Below are 20,653 nucleotides of genomic sequence, written 5' to 3'. Positions count from 1 at the left end.
ATATGGTGTGCAGCAAGAGATAAGAAAGCTGCTTTGCACCTGCACTGCCCAGCAACTATATATATATATATATATATATATTCAGACCACAAGAATTAATCCCTTCAATTCTTTTCAAACAATAATTTGATTACTGTTGCTTCCTAGACAAGGTTGCATTTTCCATCAGTGTAATTAGGAGGCTATATTAAAATTTGCTCAACCCTGACCCTTAAGCCCAACATGGAAAAATTAAATTATTCTCCAATATACTAGTGATTGAAACTGGTCCAGCCAACACAACAATAAACTTGGGAGTGGGATTGGTGTTCTTTAAACAAAGGGTGTTGTTCATTGTGCTCATGGATACTAAATGGGAGTTAATTTAATTAGATGACTTAAGGGGGTGGCCAACATTAATGAACATGATATTTGTGACAGACAAAAAACTCAAGCCGGTCTGGCAGTACCTGGGGAGAGAAAGTTAGCACTAGAGTACTCTTTTTTGGAAAGTCTTTGAGTTAACTGTTTGCCCACTGGATAATAAGAGGCAGTGTGCCCCATCCATAAATGGCAACAGTCCTATCTTAGGGAGCAATTTTAACCCAGCCACACAGGTGGAAAATTGATGGAATTGGGCAGCTACTCGTTTTATATTCCATGTTGAATGGAAAATAAAATTGGACAAGGTGTAAAAACAAGTGGCCAATCTCCATTTTCTGCCAGGTGGAATCTGCTCTAAAAGCAATTGAAGTTATCCAGTTTGGATCAAAGCAGAGTACTTTCTAAATGGAAAGAGTTAGGTAGTGGATGTCCAAAGGGACTTGGGAGTTGAGGTACACAGAAAATAATCAAAAATAATGGAATACTAGCCTTGATATCTAGAATCATTTAATAATCTTTATTGTTAGACGTAGGCTTACATTAACACATCAATAAAGTTACTGCGAACATCCCCTAGTCGCCACGTTACAGCGGCTGTTCGGGTACAGAGGGAGAATTCAGAATGTCCAAATTACCTAACAACCCGTCTTTCGGGACTTGTGGAAGGAAACCGGAGCACCCGGAGGAAACCCACGCAGACACTGGGAGAAAGTGAAAACTCCACACAGACAGTGACCCAAGCTGGGAATCGAACCTGGGACCCTGGAGCTGTGAAGTGACAGTGCTAACCACTGTGCTACACAGAAAGTATTGGAATATAGGCACTGGGATTATGCTGCAGCTATACAAAACAATGGTTAGACCCCACTTGGAATATTGTGAGCAGTTCTGGGCACCACCCCTCAGGAAGGATATTTTGGCCTTGGAGAGAGTGCAACATAATACCTGGATTACAATGATTGAGTCAAGAGGAAAGATTACACAAATCAGACCAGTTTTCACTAGAATTTAGAAGGCTAAGGGGTGTTCGCATCGAAGTATTTAAGATATTAATAGGGGAGGACATGATAGATAAAGATAAATATTTCCACTGGAGATTCTAAAACTAGGGGGCATAGTCTAAAAATTAGGGCTAGACCATTCAGGAGGGATGTTAGGAAGTACTTCTTCACTCAAAGGGTGGTAGAGGTTTGGAGCTTTCTCCCACAAACAGCAGTTGAAGCTGGAAGTTAATTTTAAACCCAAGATAAATAGATTTTTGTTTAGCAAAGATATTAAAAGGTTCTGAGCCAAATGCAGGTATATGGAGTTAGGTCACAGATCAGCCATGATCTCATTGGATGGTGGGACAGGGCAGAGGGGCAGAATGGCCTACTCCTGTTCCAATGGCAAGAGCCTATAAGGTGCTGAGTTAGTTGAAAATGAAGATGGCAATGAACAGGTTTTTGCTAGGCAAGGGCATATGTAGCAATGGCAGATCCATAGAGTTGACATACAGACCAGATGATTTGACTGAATGATGGAAGGCTTTTAGTCTCAGCTGTTCAAGCTCCCCAGTTTTAGAGCGCAGTCCAAACCTTAAACCTCTGCTTGTAACTGGATACCAATTACATGGAATCCATCATCACACAGGAGATCAAAAGAAAATCACCAGATCAAAACTATTAAATCAGACTAGTCAATTTTAATGGAAACCGTCTTTATTAAGTAACTTTTAATATCAGAAAAATAAAACTCTTATAATTCTCTTTACAGCAAATATATATCAGTGCTTTGGCCACATTAAGTTAAAGGCCCTTTATAAAATATATGGTTTTAAACTTTACTCAATAAATTGAATTTATATCCCTATCACTTCCCTACATATACATAACAAACGAGGTGTAGTAAAATTAGCAAATACTAAATTCTATTGGTATGTTTTTGCCATTCTCGGTTTGTTTTTAATAGAAATAGTACACGTTATTTCCTTGGCTTGTCAATCATAGTGTACAATGCAATTTAAAGGTTTATAGGTACAAAATACATGCTCAGTGAACATTCGTTCATTATCTATTTCAAGATGGCAACTAGTGTTAATCTTAATACTGACATCAACTAGTCTACAAGCAGAAATTAGCAGTGAAGTTATGCATTACATCATAGATGCCATCAAGGCAATTCTCACACTGAAAAAATCTCAAAATAAAAACCTTTATTTTTGTAAACTTTGAATACGAAATGTAACTTTTCAAGTGGAAATAAAAATAAAATTGTATATCTACTAGATGAATATATTTATATTTACAGGTACAGAAGTTAAACTTGCCCTTGTTGAGTGGAGAACAAAAACCATTTTTGTACTGAAATAATGCTGTTGTATGGCAGTAGGAAAAATCAAATCTATTGGACCCTCTTTTTTTTTTCCCTTTTCAAACAATTGCCCCACTGCCAGTTTTCTTGCCTTGTTATCTGAAAGGATTGGCCATTTGCCAGCGTTTGGATTCACAGATGCTGATTACTTCCAAGCAGCCTCAACGAGTGCTAGCAGGGTGTTCAATTTCAGGAAATTTGAGGTTATGTAACTGACATCAAGTGCCAACAGCTCCGTTAAATTTCCATCTTATTGATTGGGAGGGGGGGGGGGATGCCAATCTAGTGTCTTAAATGCTACTCCTGCAGAAACTAGTTAACACAAACATCTGACCCTCCTGCTCTGTACGGCATAAACACCCAAATTGCCGAGACATGGGACCTCCTCATGGTTTTGCTTCATCTACATCATTAAGTATACAAGGATCATTTATTCAAGTCAAATCAATTTATAAGTGATTCTTTTTTTTTTTCAACCCGTGCCCCCAATTTTCTTCTTGCTGTTACACATCTTGCTCCAGGTAGCAGGTGGGATGATGTGTGTTACAAATTTACCCAACCCTCTACTCAAAGTGCAATGGTACACATCACTTCCATATTGCATTTAAACTACTAGTCTGGTTGAAGAACACCAAGTTCATCAAACTGATGCAGTCAATAAGTAGTCCTGGGACAAAACTGTAAGACTCAGATTAGGACCAGGCCACATTATTCTCCATTAGGTTAATATTTCCAAGTTACTTGCAATCAATTTGATACCAGAAACTGTAAACCACCAGCCCACTTATTTGAAATTTAATTTTGTCAGCTAAAAATACCAAAAAGGATTTACACTACATCAGCTTGCAACCACTTAAAATTTCCAATTTGCTCTAATGACAATCATAGAATAATCACCCTGACAACACAATTAGAATGAGATTTGGGAATTGGAGAACAACAGCCTCACACATTGGTTTCAGGAACAGAAATGCAAAGTAAACCTAGGTTGGTGAGTGAGTGCAAAGTACTAACCTTCATTTCACAGTTTAACAGACCAGCCCCTCCAACAAACTGCCCAATGAAATAAACCCATCATTACTTAGTGTGGAGCAGATACCTCTGACTATGAACAGAGGTAAAGGCCCAAATAATCATGGAACTTCACAAGAGCTTGGAAACCTTTTTATTTTGAGGAAGGAGTAAAAGGAACAATGGCTATAAACCCAACAAATAAAATATACCTCGTGATGATCAATTTTTAGAAGACAACTCACTACAGAGAGTTTTACAAGACACTTGCTTTGAAAGGTTGGCAGGGGAGGAAGTGTGCACAAGTTACCACATCATTAGGAGTAGCACTTCTGCAAGAGGTTATAGAATCTCAAATGAGCTTATATCGTGGCAAAGCAGCTGTAAAAATTATTTTTTTTAAAAATAAAAAGGTTAAAGGGCTATGTCTGCTGCAGGATGCTGAACCAGGGTTTAGAAAGCATATTCTCCTGGGCCTGTTCCATACTGTAAACCAATTGGCTGATGTCTGGTTTTAAAGATATAGTGAATCTCCCAACTGCACTCGCCCAACACAAGATAGAAGACATTCCCTCCCTGAACTGGGCAAAATCTGATAATGAACGTTGATTTTATAGTGGTATGGATTTCAGACATGGAGGTTTGATGATATTTTGGAATTTTCCAAGGACATATTTAGAATAAACACATGAAGCATTCACCTGTGCTGCAATGTTAAAATCTCATTGATCATATACTCCATAATATCACATGCAAAACCCATTTCATTTTTAAGCAAGCTAAAGAAATGACTGGTGAATTTTTTGTCGCTGGGAAAGCCACTAAAAGACTGACAGGGGCCCATACAACAACTAGCTGTCAAAGAACAAGGTGCAAATCAGCCTTGCCCATAAAGCCAATAGGACAGTGATCCTGGTCAACCTGACAATCTACAGATACTTGAGAAAAACAAAGCTGCGGGTTTCCAGGTTTCATTTGTGTTTTAAACAGAATGCAGATTTCATAAACCAATCTTAGAAAGAATGGCAACTAAAACCATGAGACCATCCCAAAATTGTATACATTTTCTTTTAAAACTTGGCAAGGTATATGGTTCAAATTCTTAACACTGACCCTACAATAACTACTCACCCCAAATGCAGCATTTTTACGGGAGTATAATGGACACGGAATTTTAACAGTTTACTTAACATGGTCAATGTGGAAATCAAACTTAGTTTTGATATTTTAAAGGAACCAAATGAAAAACAATGGTACAGTTTTCCAGAGTACACAGCCAAAATGCAATTAAAACAGAAGTGATCCAATTAACCAATTGTTTTGCCCTTCACAGCAGCCAACTCATCAGTAGTTACCATGCAACAGAAAAATAATACTGCAACTACTACTGCCAGACTAAGCAGTAGTTCTGCACCGACTAAATTTAACACCAAACAATAAAATAGGTGTTTTAATCAGCTGTTTTACTTGCTTCCTAAGCTACCCTCAAAGACAAGAAGGTTCAGGAAGATCAGCAGTCAGTTGCCTCAGACAAATCAGTTATCGTCAGTGCTACAGTTTGAGCAAGGCAAATATGCCTAAATCTTGGTAATGATTAGGGGTGGGCTTTTGAAAATCATGAGCCTTAACTGAGGTCTGCAGTGCATCACAAGTCCTCAAAAACGTTTCAGTTTCCTTTATAATGCAAGAATGAAAGAAATTGGAACGATGCTACAAGGTGGACACAGGGTGGTGCAGTATAGGTTAATAACTCATTAGATTCCCTTCATCTGACCAGTTACTGGTCTTGGATGGTTCAGCAGTAAGAAACAAAGCTTCCCCTCAAAGAGGGATTTGCTAGATGCTTCTGGAGATCTTGAAATACAGCAGTGAAAAGTGATCATTACCACGGAGTATCCATCAGGCTGGGTACACAGATGAGAACAGAAAAAGGAAGTGTCATTGTGTATTGATCCACGGGTACAAGGAGATAGTATAGTTAGAGGCTGAAGCTTAGTCATTCCTGGACAAATGACTGAGGTTGCTGAAAATTTCAAGATCTTTCACAGCAGGGCTCTGCAGCTACCTCGAGGGGTGATAATTGGTCACAGTTCACAATGCACCATGTGTTGAAAATCACTCAATTATTCCATTAACCAGCTGTTTCCACCCAGGAAATGAGCCAATAATCTAGAGGGAATCAGAGAGTGGAAGCACTGACAAATCATGCAGCAGCCTGGGGGGCAAATTATTTACCAACATGGCTGGAGATTGAGATCTCAAAAAGAAAAAGGTGGATGAACGTGAACTCCCTCCTCCCAACAAATAAAATCTGAAAACTAACATTCCCTTCCCTCATTTCTTGATTTTACCTCATGCAAAAACTGGTTTGTGCATCCTGCAGTTGGGGTACTTTTAGTTAAAGACAAGTGTTAAACACAAGACAAGTACAACACATAAGGCTGTAAACTGTCGAGTTCAATTTGGTTCACAAAATGTGCGAGAGTCACATTTCCCATCACAAGCACAACTTATTCAACATTTTTAAAAATGTTATGTAATAAAACAACTGGGGGAGGACAAAAGAGGGTGAACCTTTCATAACTCACTTTAATGAGTTAGCAGCTCTTGTCCACAATTACAAATTTCTAGTGTAAACTAAACTGAACTTAATACTTCACATTCATTACACTACTTCAATCCTTTTTCCTTAGCCCCAACATTTAAGTATTTGTTTCTTGTCCACCATCACTGCTCTATGTAAAGCCCTGGGGGAAGAGTTCCACGGGTGCCAGCAGCCCTCTGGTACTTCACCCAATTGTGGACGCTTTTTATGTTTAAATCTATATTGGGATGTGTGGTGGGGGCAGCAGAGAAAAAGAAAAAGCCAACAGGCTATTAGATCACTTGTTAGAGGCATCACAACTTCAATTGCTTCCTCAAACCAAACATTTACACATTTCCCAGTAGCAATTATTGGATAAAGTCGGAAAGGGGAACAGGAACAATCATCAATTTCGCTTTTGTTAGCATCCTTACTACAGGACTGCTAAAGATCAGCTAACTTGGCAGAGACTGGTAATCAATCAGACTTGAGGCCTATATTCAGAATATGTATCCCTCTAGAAAAAGGGATAAGTGTGGCACAGTTTAAAGCTCAAGGGCCACTTTCACACTGTCAAGTACGTTCTCAAATCCTGCACGTATATATTCAAATAAACGAACCCATCTTGTATTGTGATCCGTGAAAGGAGTTTGCCTCTCAGAAAAAGAAGAGGTTATTACCCAACTTATTTAAAATTTACAGAAATCTCGTAACCTAATCCTAAGAATCGAACTACATAACAGTCACATTTTAGCAGTAGGAAGTTCAGACAAGTACCAACATACGTTCTCTCCCCCCCACCCCCCCTTACCCAATCAACACCCTTCCAAGTTGTCCATAGAGTTAAGAGTAGATGCGAATGGCCTGAGTAACAGGTGTGTTGCACACTGGACACTTTGGCTCTTCCTGGTTGCAGATTCTGTTGGCGCACTCCATACAGAAATGATTGTGGCCGCACGGCACCAGAGCTGCGATCACTTCACTTTCAAAGCAGACCACACAATCGCGTTTCCCTCGGGCCATACCAGAGCCAGACGAGTCGGTGGGTGAACCGGAAGTAGTGCTACCATCGGAAGAGGAGTAGCTTGTACCATTGGAGAAGGCCGAGATGTATACTGGAAGCTCAACTTGACCCACCATGTTCAAGGGGTCACTGCATGGCCTTCTGGCAAGAGGGAACTCTATGTTTTCTATAAAGGTTGGTGACAGGCGAGGGGTAGTTGGTTGGCTATCATGGGCTATTGTGCCAGTCGTCGATTCATTACCAAAGCCAATAGGGCTTGCCTGTTCAAACGGACACCAGATCACAGATGGAGTTGTTGCTGGAAGGGAGTCAAAAGCAGGTGATTCAAACCCCAGATCTTCAGAACTCATGGTTGCGAATGATTCTCCAAACCAGAAACCACCTGCACTGAATGGACTTGTTGGGCTGAAATCAGTCATCTGGTTACTTCCAAAGTAGGAATCAGTTGATCCACTGCCAAGGGAGCTTGAGCTGTCATTTCTGTAGCTGGAGAGAAGTCTATTGCGCGCAGGAGGAATGGAGTTCATCTTCCCCCACGTGGTCTCAAATCCGCTGCTGTCAAAACTCACATCTGTGCCATTGGAATGGAAATCATTTTCTTCATTGATTTCAATGTAATTGCCTGTACGAACAGCAATGTGCGCTTCTATCTCTTCCCTGGCCCGATCAACATTTTCAGGCATGCCAGACACTTCAAACACTGGCTCTTTATCACGACTAGGAGTGACTATGTATGTATGGGTTTGTTGCTGAATTCGCTTAATTGTGGCACCCTTGGGCCCTACCACCAGACCCACCACACGGTAGGGCACTCGTACCTGAATGGTGGTTTGCCCAGGTAGATTTGGGGTGCCAGGTACAGAGAGGCCAGCTATTCCAGGTGCTGCCCCAGGCACTGCTCCATTTTTATTTCTTGATGCTCGTATCATTGAGAAGTGTTCTGCAGCTGAAATTATCTCTCTTTTTGCCATAGCCACATCCTCCTTCCTCCCAGTAACGACGAAAATAGGCTCCTCTCCTCTAACCGGAGTCTTGATATAAGTGTTGGTTTTTGCTCTCAGTGCCTTAATTTTGCAACCTTCAAATATTAAAGGATGGAGGTGGGGGAAAGAGGAAGAAAAAAAAAAAAAATGTTAGAACAACTAAATAAAATGCTGTCTGCATTTGCAACACAAACATATATGATCAGCTTTCCTCAAACATGTCCTTGCAATTTAAAAATAATCTTAATTTCGCTGAGAGTTTCTACTTGAAAAAGTGTTTAGTGCAAGATACATTAATGCAACTCATTTTCACACAGGACACTGAAAACCCATTTAACATTCCTGACCACGTAGTGACCAAGTGAAGGGAAATACGGAGTAGAAATCAACGTGGGGTGGGGAGGGTTGAAACAGATAAGGAAATTTAAGAAATTAATAAATGCAGAGTTACGATTTACAATGTACCCGCTGAAAGGGTACATTGAAAATGAAAATGTAGTGAAAGCAGATTCAATAGTAACTTTCAGAAGAGAATTGGATAGATAACTTGAAAAAGGCCAAATCTCCAAGTCTATGGAGAAAGGCAAAGCAGTGGGTCTAAAATTAGACAGTTCAAAAAAAGGTGGCACAGGCACAACGTCTTTGTGTAGCCCGATTCTGTAAGTTGATATCGCTTTTACATGAAGTGTGGCATTTGTCAATAACAGACCCCTCACAATAATAAGATATCAGAACAGAAAAGAAATTAAGTCCCAGTTGCCAATATATACTCCACTGCAATTAGATTTCAAACACTGGTTCACAAATTGCATCACTGAGGCGGAGGCCCATAACTGAAAGAGAAGGTATTTAAGCCATTTGAGCATTTATTTATTTATTTATTTATTTTTTTAAATGAAAAAGACCATTTTAGAGATTGATCATATGCCACAGCAAGAAAGAAACAACCAGAAACCCATTGACAAAGTGGATTCAACAAGACAGATAATCCTCGATAATTAACCAAATATCGTTCTGAGAAATTTAGATTTGCAGAAACAATGTTCATTAGAATTCAAACATTGGAAAGGGAGTTCTGCTGGTGCTGCCCACTCGTGTAGCACTGCACAGCACCAGACTGGCCATGTAGACTATGCACCAACATTCCAATGCTTTCCCTGGAGGGGAATATCCCATCAAACTGGGTACCTCAGAGTATAGATCAGAAAGCAATATTCATCACCAGCTCTGGTCAATTATATAAAGCATTGTGGTCCTGCACTCATCCACCAAAATTAATTATTCCAGGATGATCATGGAATGCAAAGATAGCCCCTGGCTTCTTTCCTCTATTTGGTCATACAAAGATGATTCGATCAGCTGCTGCCATTTTCCTCTCTTCCCTTTGCCCTCCTGGCAAAGCTTGCCCCACAGCCCTGAATTCTGATCCCATCTCCTCTTGTACCTGCTCCAAGTTCATCTTGTCCACGGGGCCATCTCTTGCTCCCTTGACCCTATTCTCACTAAATTACGACCATCAAACTCCCCTTTCTAGCTCGTTAGCCGTTCTTCCTCGTCAGGTACCATCTCTCTCACAAAGCAGTTGTCATCATCATCCCTCAGAAAATAAACCTTGCCTTTTCCTCAAGTCCTCAAATACATTTTCATTCTCCTAAATCGGTGTCAATCTTCCCCAAAACACAATGTTTGAAACCCTCCAAAATCAGGTTGCCAACCTTGCCACAGTACTGAAACAGTTCTCAGTAAGGCCACAATTAGATCCTGTGACAAAGCGATTCAGTCTCATCCTTCAGCTTGTGTGCAGCCTTGTACAAGGCTGACCACACTATATTCCTTCACCATTCCATGGTACCACTTTGGCTCAACTGCTCTAAAGAGAACCCGGTGGTGTGGTGCAATGACAACAATCTATCCCTCAATGCCAGCAAAACTAAAGAGCTCGTCTTTGATTTCAGGAAGCAAAGTACTATACACGCCCCTGTCTGCATCAACGGAGCCGAGGTGGAGATGGTTAACAGCTTCAAATTCCTAGGAGTGTACATTACCAAAAATCTGTCCTGGTCCACCCACGTTGACGCTACCACCAAGAAAGCACTACAGCTCCTATACTTCCTCATGAAACTGAAGAAATTCAGCATGTCCACACTGACTCTTACCAACTTTTACAGATGCACAATAGATAGCATCCTATCTGGCTGCATCAGAGCCTGGTAAGCCAAGACTGCAAGAAACTTCAGAGTCGTGAACACAGCCCAGTCCATCACACGAACCTACCTTCCATCCATTGACTAACTACACCTCCCGCTGCCTGGGGAAAGTGGGCAGCATAATCAAAGACCCCTCCCACCCAGCTTACTCACTCTTCCAACTTCTTCCATCAGGCAGGAGATACAAAAATATTAGAACACGCACGAACAGACTCAAAAACAGCTTCTTCCCCACTGTCACCAGACTCCTAAATGACCCTCTTTTGGGCTGATTTCATTAACACTACACCCTGTATGCTTCATCCGATGCCAGTGCTTTTGTAGTTACATTGTATATGCTGTGTTGCCCTATTATGTATTTTCTTTTATTCCCTTTTCTTCTCATGTACTTAATGATCTGTTGAGCTGCTCGCAGAAAAATACTTTTCACTGTACCTCGGTACACGTGACAATAAACAAATCCAATCCAATCTTCCCCGCTGTTACCAGACTCCTTAACGACCCTTTTATGGACTGATCCGATTAATACTACACTCCTGTATGCTTCACCCGATTGTGGACCTTGTGTTGCCCTTTCATGTATTTTCTTTTTCTTTTCATGTACTAAATGATCTGTTTGAGCTGCTCGCACAAAAATACTTTTCACTGTACTTCGGGACACGTGACAATAAATAAATCCAAATCCAAGGCTCCACTCCACTAATTGCACCAACAATGACTTTTTTCCCTGTTCCCTCACCATTACTACTTGTGTTCTCTCAAAGAACTCCCCATTTCTTCTCCATATGCTGCCGCTTGACCATCACAGAATGAACACAGAATTTGGAGTCGGTGGTGGCCATTCGCCTCCTTGAACCTGCTTTATTATTCAATACAATCATTGTGGTCTCAATTCCACTTTCCTGTCTATCCGGTATACCTTTTGACTCCCTTGTCAATCCACAATCTATCCAACTCATCTGACCTTGCCTCCACTGCTCTGTGGAGGAACATAATTCCAGTGCTGAATCAGCAGGAATTCCTCAAATTGAACATTGATCTGTAAGACTAAAATCCTCACCTGCAACCCATGTGACAAGCCCCACCTCCTTAGCCACCGATTCCATCCTTCTTCCTGGCACCTGACATTGAACCAGATTCTCAATCGTGGGTGTCATATCAGACTTCAAAATGAGCTTGACCACATATGCACACCAAGACCACCCATTACCACCTCTGCTTCAGCTATCTCCTGCTGAAACCATCATCCATGGCCTTCATTAGCTGTGGATCTGACTATTTCATTGCTTTCTCGGTTGGTCTCCCAACCTCAAAGTGGAGATCATCCCAAACTCTTCTGCCCATGCCCAACACACAGTAAATCCCATTCACCTATCACTCCTATGTTCACAGACCAACATAAGCCCCCCAGATTGAGCAATGCCTCAGTTTCAAATCTATCAATGGCCTCACCCCATCTCCTGTTCATAAGGAGAGAGTAGGCCATATGGCCCAGTGAGTCTGCTCCGCCATTCAACAAGACCATGACTGATCTGATAATCCTACTTGTGACAATAAAGATCATTATTATTAATCCTCAACTCCACTTTCTTGCCTTATCCCCATAACCTTCTATCCCCTTACTGATTAAAAATGTATTGTTTAGCCTTGGACATACTTAACGGCTCAGCCTCCAAAGCTCGCTGTGGTAAGGAATTCCACAGATGAATTCCACAGATTCACTACCTTCAGGGGAAGAAATTCCTCCTCATCCATGGGTGACCTCTTACTCAGATCATACTAGCTGATCGTTGTCCAACAAAGGAAACAACTTCATCATCTACCCAGTTAAGCCCAATGTGAATTCTGTGTCTCTCAATAAGGCCGCCTCGCGACTTCCGGGTGCGGCTATGCAGAGCTAGGTCGCATATTCGGTAGCTCCTGCTTGGAACGGACTTTTGGGCTCGTTACAGGGCCCCCACGGCATTTGTTTGCCATTTCCCGGTGTGGGAAGAAGGCTGCAACATTCCCCCGACAGTGTCCCCCAGGAAGGGTATGTCTCTTGATTGCCAGACACGGCAGAAACAGTAAACGATTTGGCTGCAACTGCAGGATAAACAGGGCCTCTTCCAGCATGCAGGCGGGGGAAGGGCAAGCTTAAAGCTGCAAGCTGACCGGAGGGCCTGTATCAAAGGTGAATTCTAGCAGCAGAGGGAACAACTGTGAAAAGATCTCATCAAGGCCACTGAAGGGACTTCCGGTTGCGGTGACGCCTAGCTAGCCGCACGTTTCGGCGGCTCCAGCTCAGACGGACCTTCGGGCTCTTTTAAGAGCCCCAACGGGGAATTTTTCGACGACGCAACCCGGTGTGGGGTGTGTGAGAAGGGAGTCCCCCCCAAACGAAGGAGGAAAAAACCGGCGGCGGCGGCTGCAGCGCGAGGAATCGTCGACCAAAGGGTCAGAAAGAGAGAAGTACAAGATGGCAGCGGAGAAAGCGCAGGCGACATGGGGGCCTGAGCAGGATGAAATCGTGAGACGGTGCGTGGAGCTGCTGAAGAGGGACGTGCTGACCCCGATGCTACAGGCAATTGAGGGGCTCAAGGAGACATTAAAGACCCAGGAGACTGAGCTCCGCGTGGTGGAGCAGAAGGTGACAGATATTGAGGACGAGATCCTGGGCCTGGCGGTTAAGACACAGACGCACGAGGCACTTCATAAAAAGTGTACTGAAAGGATCGAGGCCCTAGAAAACGGAGCGTGAAGGAAGAACCTTCGGATACTAGGTCTCCCTGAGGGTGTGGAAGGAGTGGACTGTGGAGAGTACGCAAGAAAGATGCTGAGCTCACTGATGGGTGCTGAGGCCCCTGCGGGCCCCATGGAGGTGGAGTGGGCAAATCGGATTCCGGCGAGAAGACCAAAAGCGGGAGAACCACCAAGGGCGATAATCGTGCGATTTTACCGCCTTAAGGTCAGAGAAGAGGTCCTGAGATGGGCTAAAAAGGTGCGGAGTAGCAGATGAGAGAATGCTGTGGTACGGATATATCAGGATTGGAGTGCGGAGGTGGCGAGAAGGAGGGCAACCTTCAACCGAGCCAAAGAGGTGTTGCATAAAAGGAAGGTGAAGTTTGGGATGCTGCAGCCGGCAAGACTATGGGTCACGTATCAGGAGAGACACTATTATTTCAAGACGGCGGAGGAAGCATGGTCCTTCATCAAAAAGAAGAGAAATTGGACCGGAACTGAGGGACTGATGCTGCAGGAAATGTTATTGTTTTTGTTAATGTTACGGTGGAAGGTGGAAGTTAATTGAGAAGTAAACAGGGAAGGGGGGAGACATTGGGGAAATGTAGGTGCCGGTGAGGGGGGAAAGACGGGACATAGTCGGAGAATGGGGAAGGAGAGGGGGGGGGGGGGGGGGAAAGGGAGCTGCGCCATAAGAGGCGGGTCAGGTAAAGGGATGTTCCCGCACCAGAAAGAATAAGGCGGGAAGACAGGCGCAAGGGAGTTCCCCCACACGGGGGGAGGGGGGGGGGGGGGGGGTCGAGGAGTGAGCAGGAGTAGCCAGGGTCAGTTGAAGTCAGCTGACTTACGGAAGGGATATGGGGGGAGCAATCATGCTAGATAGGGATCTAGCGGGGGGGGGGGGAGACGACGACAACTGGGTTGCTGCTGCGGAAATCCAAAAGGAAATGGCTAAAGAGTGGGTGGGCGGGGATGGTGTGCGACGCTGGGGGAGCGAGCGGGAGCGCGGAGGCGGGATATGGGACTGGCCTAGAGAAGGTAATGGCTAGTCGACACGGGAGGGGGGCAGGTAGCCCCCTAGTGACGCTGATCACGTGGAACGAGAGGCCTGAACGGACCGATAAAAAGGGCCCCTGAGTGCTCGCGCATTTGAAAGGACTAAGGGCAGACGTGGTTATGCCCCAAGAGACGCACCTAAAGATGGCGGACCAAGTTAGGCTAAGGAAAGGAAAGGATGGGTGGGACAGGTGTTCCACTCAGGACTGGACGCAAAGAACAGAGGGGTGGCCATTTTGGTGGGGAAACGGGTAGCATTTGAAGCAAAGAACATCGTAGCAAATAGCGGAGGTAGATATGTAATGGTGAGTGGTAGGCTGGAGGGAATGGAGGTCGTGTTGGTTAATGTGTATGCCCCAAATTGGGACGATGCGGGATTCATGAGACGGATGCTGGGGCGTATACCGGACCTGGAGGCAGGAAACTTGATTTTAGGAGGGGACTTTAATACGGTGCTGGACCCGGGGCTAGATAGATCCAGCTCAAGGACCGGAAGAAGGCCGGCAGCGGCCAAGGTACTTAAGGGGTTTATGGAACAAATGGGGGGAGTGGATCCATGGAGATTTCTTAGACCTCGGGCTAGGGAGTTTTCCTTCTTCTCCCATGTCCATAAAGTGTACTCCCGGATAGATTTTTTTGTGTTGGGAAGGTCGTTGATCTCTAGGGTGGAAGAAGCTGAGTACTCAGCCATAGCGGTTTCGGATCATGCCCCACATTGGGTGGACCTGGAACTAGGAGAGGAGAGGGAGCAGCGAGCACTCTGGCGATTAGATGTGGGACTGATGGCGGATGAGGGAGTGTGTGCAAGAGTGCTGGGGTGTATTGAGAGATACCTGGAGGTCAATGACGACGGCGAGGTCCCTGTGGGAGTGGTCTGGGAAGCATTAAAAGCGGTGGTCAGAGGAGAGCTGATCTCTATTGGGGCCCACAAAAGGAAAACAGAGGCCAAGGAAAGGGAAAGATTACTGGGGGAGATTTTAAGGGTGGACAGGGAATTTGCAGAGACCCCGGAGGAGGAATTGTACAGGGAGAGGAGACGACTCCAGACGGAGTTTGACCTTCTGACCACCAGAAAGGCGGAGGTACTGTGGAGGAAGGCACAGGGGAGGAGGTATGAATATGGGGAAAAGGCTAGTCGCCTGTTGGCGCATCAATTGCGAAAGAGGGCAGCAGCGAGGGAGATAGGAGGAATTAGAGACGAAGGGGGAGACACGGTGCGAAGGGCAGGAAAGATAAATTAGGTGTTCAAGACCTTCTATGAGGACCTTCTATGAGGAACTGTATAGGTCTCAACCCCCAGAGGGAGGAGGGGGAGATGCGGCAGTTCCTGGACCAATTGAGGTTCCCGAAAGTGGAGGAGCAGGAGGTGGCAGGCCTGGGGGCGCCGATTGAGGTGGACGAGGTTATTAAGGGACTGGGAAGCATGCAAGCAGGGAAGGCCCCGGGGCCAGACGGGTTCCCGGTGGAATATTACAGAAAATATGTGGACTTGTTGGCCCCGTTGATGGCGAGGACGTTCAATGAGGCCAGGGAAGGGGGGACTCTACCCCCGACGATGTCGGAGGCGACGATATCGCTAATTTTGAAGAGGGACAAAGATCCGTTGCAGTGCGGGTCCTATAGACCTATTTCACTATTGAACGTGGACGCCAAATTGCTGGCAAAGGTACTGGCATCGAGGATAGAGGACTGTGTCCCGGGGTGGTGCACGAAGACCAGACAGGGTTCGTAAAAGGGAGACAACTGAATGTTAACGTGCAACGACTATTAGGGGTGATAATGATGCCCCCAGTGGAGGGGGAGGCAGAGATAGTGGCGGCAATGGACGCAGAGAAGGCATTTGATAGGGTGGAGTGGGAGTATTTATGGGAAGTGTTAAGGAGGTTTGGGTTTGGAAACGGGTTTATTAGCTGGGTTAGACGTCTTTATGGGGCTCCAACGGCAAGCGTAGTTACAGGTCGACATAGATCGGAGTATTTCCGATTATACAGGGGAACAAGACAGGGATGCCCGCTGTCTCCATTGTTGTTTGCGTTGGCAATTGAACCTCTGGCCATGGCATTGAGAGACTCCAGGAAATGGAGAGGGGTGATTAGAGGGGGAGAAGAACACAGTCTCGTTATACACAGATGACCTATTGTTATACGTGTCGGACCCAGCGGTGGGGATGATAGAGGTTATGCGAATTTTGAGGGGGTTCAGGGAATTCTCGGGGTATAGGCTAAACATGGGGAAGAGTGAATTATTTGTGATACATCCAGGGGACCAGAGTAGAGAGATAGAAGGCTTGCCTCTAAGGAAAGTGGAAAGAAACTTCCGATACCTGGGGATTCAGATCGCTAGGAGCTGGGGAACCTTGCACAGACTTAATCTGACACGGCTGGTAGAACAAATGGAGGAGGACTTCAAGAGATGGGACATGCAGCCTCTATAATCGCTGGCGGGCAGGGTGCAAGCAATTAAGATGATGGTCCTCCCGAGGTTCTTATTTGTATTTCAATGTCTCCCTATACTAATCACCAAGACCATTTTTAATAAAATAGATAGGAGCATCACGAGCTTCGTGGGGGCAGGGACAGTTCAGAGAGTAAGGAGGGGGTTCCTTCAGCGTAGTAGGGACAGAGGAGGACTGGTACTACCGAACTTGGGTAATTACTATTGGGCTGCCAATGTGGCAATGATACGTAGATGGATGATGGAGGGTGAGGGAGCGGCGTGGAAAAGACTGGAGAGAAAGTCCTGTAAAGGGACGAGTTTAGAGGCGCTGGTGACGGCGCCGCTACCGTTCTCACCTAAAAAGTTTACCACGAACCCGGTGGTGGCGGCAACACTGAATATCTGGGGACAGTGGAGGCGACAGAGAGGGGTGCGGGGAGCCCTGGTGGGGTCCCCAATCAGCAACAACCATAGGTTCGCCCCAGGAAGAATGGATGGAGGATTTCAGAGCTGGTACCAGTTGGGAATTAGGAAGGTGGGAGATTTATTTATAGATGGGACTTTTGCGAGCATTGGAGGAAAAGTATAAGTTGCCCCGGGGAAATTTCTTGCGATATATGCAGGTGAGGGCATTTACTAGACAACAGGTGAGGGAATTTCCGTTGCTCCCGACACAGGGGATACAGGACAGGGTGCTTTCATGGGTGTGGGTCGGAGAGGGCAAGGTGTCAGAGATTTATAGAGAGATGAGGGAAGAGGGGGAGGAGTCGGTGGGCGAACTAAAAGGAAAGTGGGAAGAAGAATTAGGGGAGGAGATAGAGGAGGGTATGTGGGCTGATGCCCTAAGCAGGGTAAATTCCTCTTCCTCATGCGCCAGGCTTAGCCTGATTCAATTTAAGGTGCTACATAGAGCACACATAACAGGGGCAAGATTGAGCAGGTTCTTTGGAGTGGAGGACAAATGTGGGAGGTGTGGCGGGAGCCCGGCAAACCACGCACATATGTTTTGGGCGTGCCCGGCACTGGAAGGGAGTGACGGGAGTGATTTCGCAGGTGGTGAAGGCCCGGGTCAAACCAGGCTGGGGCTTAGCTCTATTTGGAGTTGCGGAAGAGCCGGGAGTGCAGGAGGCGAAAGAGGCCAATGTCGTGGCCTTTGCGTCCCTCGTAGCCCGGCGCAGGATCCTACTCATGTGGAAGGAGGCAAAACCCCCCGGACTGGAGGCCTGGGTAAATGATATGGCGGGGTTCATTAAACTGGAGCAGATAAAGTTTGCCCTGAGAGGATCGGCTCAAGGGTTCATCAGGCGGTGGCAGCCATTTCTCGACTACCTAGGGGAACGTTAGAGGGAAGACAGATGACCAGCAGCAGCAACCCAGGGGGGGGCGGGGGGCTTAGTTTAGTTTAGGTCAATAGACAATGGGGTTTTGTTACCTGTGTATTGTTAAAAATTTCTGTTTTGTTATTGTTTCGTTTGCTTTGTAAGAGGGAAAAATTGTTGTTTGGAAAAAATTTTCAATAAAATATATTTAAAAAAAAAAAATAAGGCCGCCTCACATTCTGGAGTACAGGTTCAAACTGCTCAACCTCTCCTCATCACTCCATACCTGGGATCAACCTCGTGAACCTTGTCTGGACTGCCTCCAATGCCAGTATACCTTTCCTTGGATAAGGGGACCAAAACTGTTCTCAGTATTCCAGGTGTGGTCCAACTAGTGCTTTATATAGTTTTAGTGAGACATAGGTATTTTTATACTCCATTGCCTTTGAGATAAAGACAACATTCCATTTGCCTTCCCCATTAGCTGCTGAATCTACACGCTAGCTTTTTGTGCTTTACACGCAGGTACTCCCCATCCCAAATCCCTCGGTTCTGCAGTTTTTCTCCATTTAAATAATATTCAGCTCCTTTATTCTTCCTACCAAATTGCACAACTTCACATTTTCCTACATTTATATACCACCATCTGCAAAGTTTTTGTCCACTCACCTTACCTGCATATATCCCTCTGCAGACTGTCATCCTCACCACCAGCCTTCCCACCTATTGTGTCATCCACAAGCTTGGCAATAATGCATTCACTTCACTCGTCCGAGTCATTAATATACATTGTAAATAATTGCGGCCCCAGCCCTAATCCCTGCGGCACTCCACTAGTTACAGTTTGCCATCCTGAAAATGCCCCTTAACCCAACTTAGTCTTCTATCAGTTAGCCAATCCTCTATGCATGCTAATATACTACCACTGACTAAATGGGCTCTTATTTTATTATGTAGCCTTTTGTGCTGAACCTTATCGAATACTTTTTGGAAATCCTAGTATGTTACATCAACTGGTTCCCCTTTATGTAGCCTGCTCATTACCAGCCAGAGATACAAGTGTTCCTTTAATTCTAGCCTCATCCTCCATTTCAATGTTTCCTCTATTTCAATGGTTCCACTGTCGGAGGCAGTGCCTTACGCTGCCATGGTTCTAAGCTCTGGAATTCTCTTGCCAAGTCTCTTTCTTCTTGTGAGACACACCTTAAAGCATCTGCTCCCAAATCTCATATGGCGGTGTAAAAAAATTGCTTTACAACACCCAGTGAAGTGCCGCGGGGATATGACACGTTGTTGGTGTGAGATTGAAAAATACTGTTCAAAAAGGGGACAAGGTTGGTTATATTTTGCAACTTACATGTTGTATGAAGAAATGAAATCTCAAACTCCTATGATCAACTTAAAAGATGCAAATACTTCTTCCTACTGTATAATCCCCATACAAACATGACAGGTCCAGGCCACATCGGGTAGAATATCCACTGTATCCAGAATGTACTGCATGGGAGAACAGTCAGGTTCCATGATCACAACCATCAGTCACTGGGAGTACAGAACTTGAGTATTCAAAAAGAGACAGGTTTCTACGATTTGTCTTGCACTCATCAGGGCATTCAAAGAATACCAAATCTCAAAAGGGAATCTCAAAAGGGAACCATTTATATTATATGAGAAGAGAGGGTGCTAATTTGTTGGCAGGAGGATCAGATTCAAGGTTTGCATGCTAACGGCTGCATAAATTCTCACAGCCCTGTCGTTTGCAAACAGAAAGAACATGGCCACAAACAGCACTTTTTTCAACTAAAAAAAGCTTGACGGATAGCCATTCCCTGATTCACTTCTCAAGGCAATGCCTTGACCAAAGTCAACATGTCTGGTTGGAATTTAAACAAACGTTTGCCAGTTAATTGTTTTCCCTGGTGTATTCTCCATGGCAATGTCTCTACCAAGTCCACTTACCAACCAATCAACATCCTCTTTTCACGTTGTATAAAACAGTTACTTTTTTTGAGATTTGGCATTCTTGCGATTTTGTCTGTCCCAAGAAGTTCAAGATGAAAAACTTCCAACAGAAATGCCTACAACGATCACACTATTGCACCCAGCTCATGGCTCTAAAGGTAAACCAGGAAACTCCTCCCAGAAAGGCAGAGCCCTCAAATGTGACAGACTTATGTACATCTGATTCCAAGCATTCTTGCTGTCTCCATTACAGCCTATTATGTAGGCTCAGAACTGGAGGAAGGCCAACACATAACAAATAACTAATGACAGTGGAAGTGCGACTAGCCGCAGGGAAGTAGCAAATACAATACTGTGCCAACATTGCACTGTGCTTTCTCCCAGATGCACAGGCAGCTTCCTGTACAGTTCATGGAATAAGACAACTCCCTTCAAAACACCTATGCTGGAAAAAAAAAGCTTGTCTGAATTTGAATGTTGGAAGTAGCTGTAACTTCTAGTGATACATTAGTCCTAACTTCGAGTTTAACTGTGATTGTAGCTCTGCAGAACGGACGTTTAAAAAAAAAGGTACAAAATCACCACCAAGCTATTAAAGCTTTTCTATTACTGCAACTGTTGGCCCTTCACATTTG

The 20,653-nt window shown here is 44.6% G+C and overlaps 1 protein-coding gene across 1 annotated transcript in view; it reads right to left on the bottom strand.

Moving 5' to 3' along the window:
- Positions 1-2,045: 2,045 nt before the first annotated feature.
- mex3c (mex-3 RNA binding family member C) overlaps positions 2,046-20,653 on the bottom strand; it is a 62,153-nt gene continuing 43,545 nt past the window's right edge. Inside the window, exon 2 of the mRNA XM_072497412.1 lies at positions 2,046-8,412. Within this exon, the coding sequence (XP_072353513.1) occupies positions 7,154-8,412 (1,259 nt within the window). The 3' untranslated portion in view covers positions 2,046-7,153. The remainder of the gene's footprint in view (positions 8,413-20,653) is intronic.

This window comes from Scyliorhinus torazame, chromosome 3 (genome assembly GCF_047496885.1).
Source record: "Scyliorhinus torazame isolate Kashiwa2021f chromosome 3, sScyTor2.1, whole genome shotgun sequence".
Taxonomy (NCBI): domain Eukaryota; kingdom Metazoa; phylum Chordata; class Chondrichthyes; order Carcharhiniformes; family Scyliorhinidae; genus Scyliorhinus; species Scyliorhinus torazame.
Note: the sequence above shows the minus strand (reverse complement) of the source record. Positions and strands in the feature narration are given on the sequence as shown.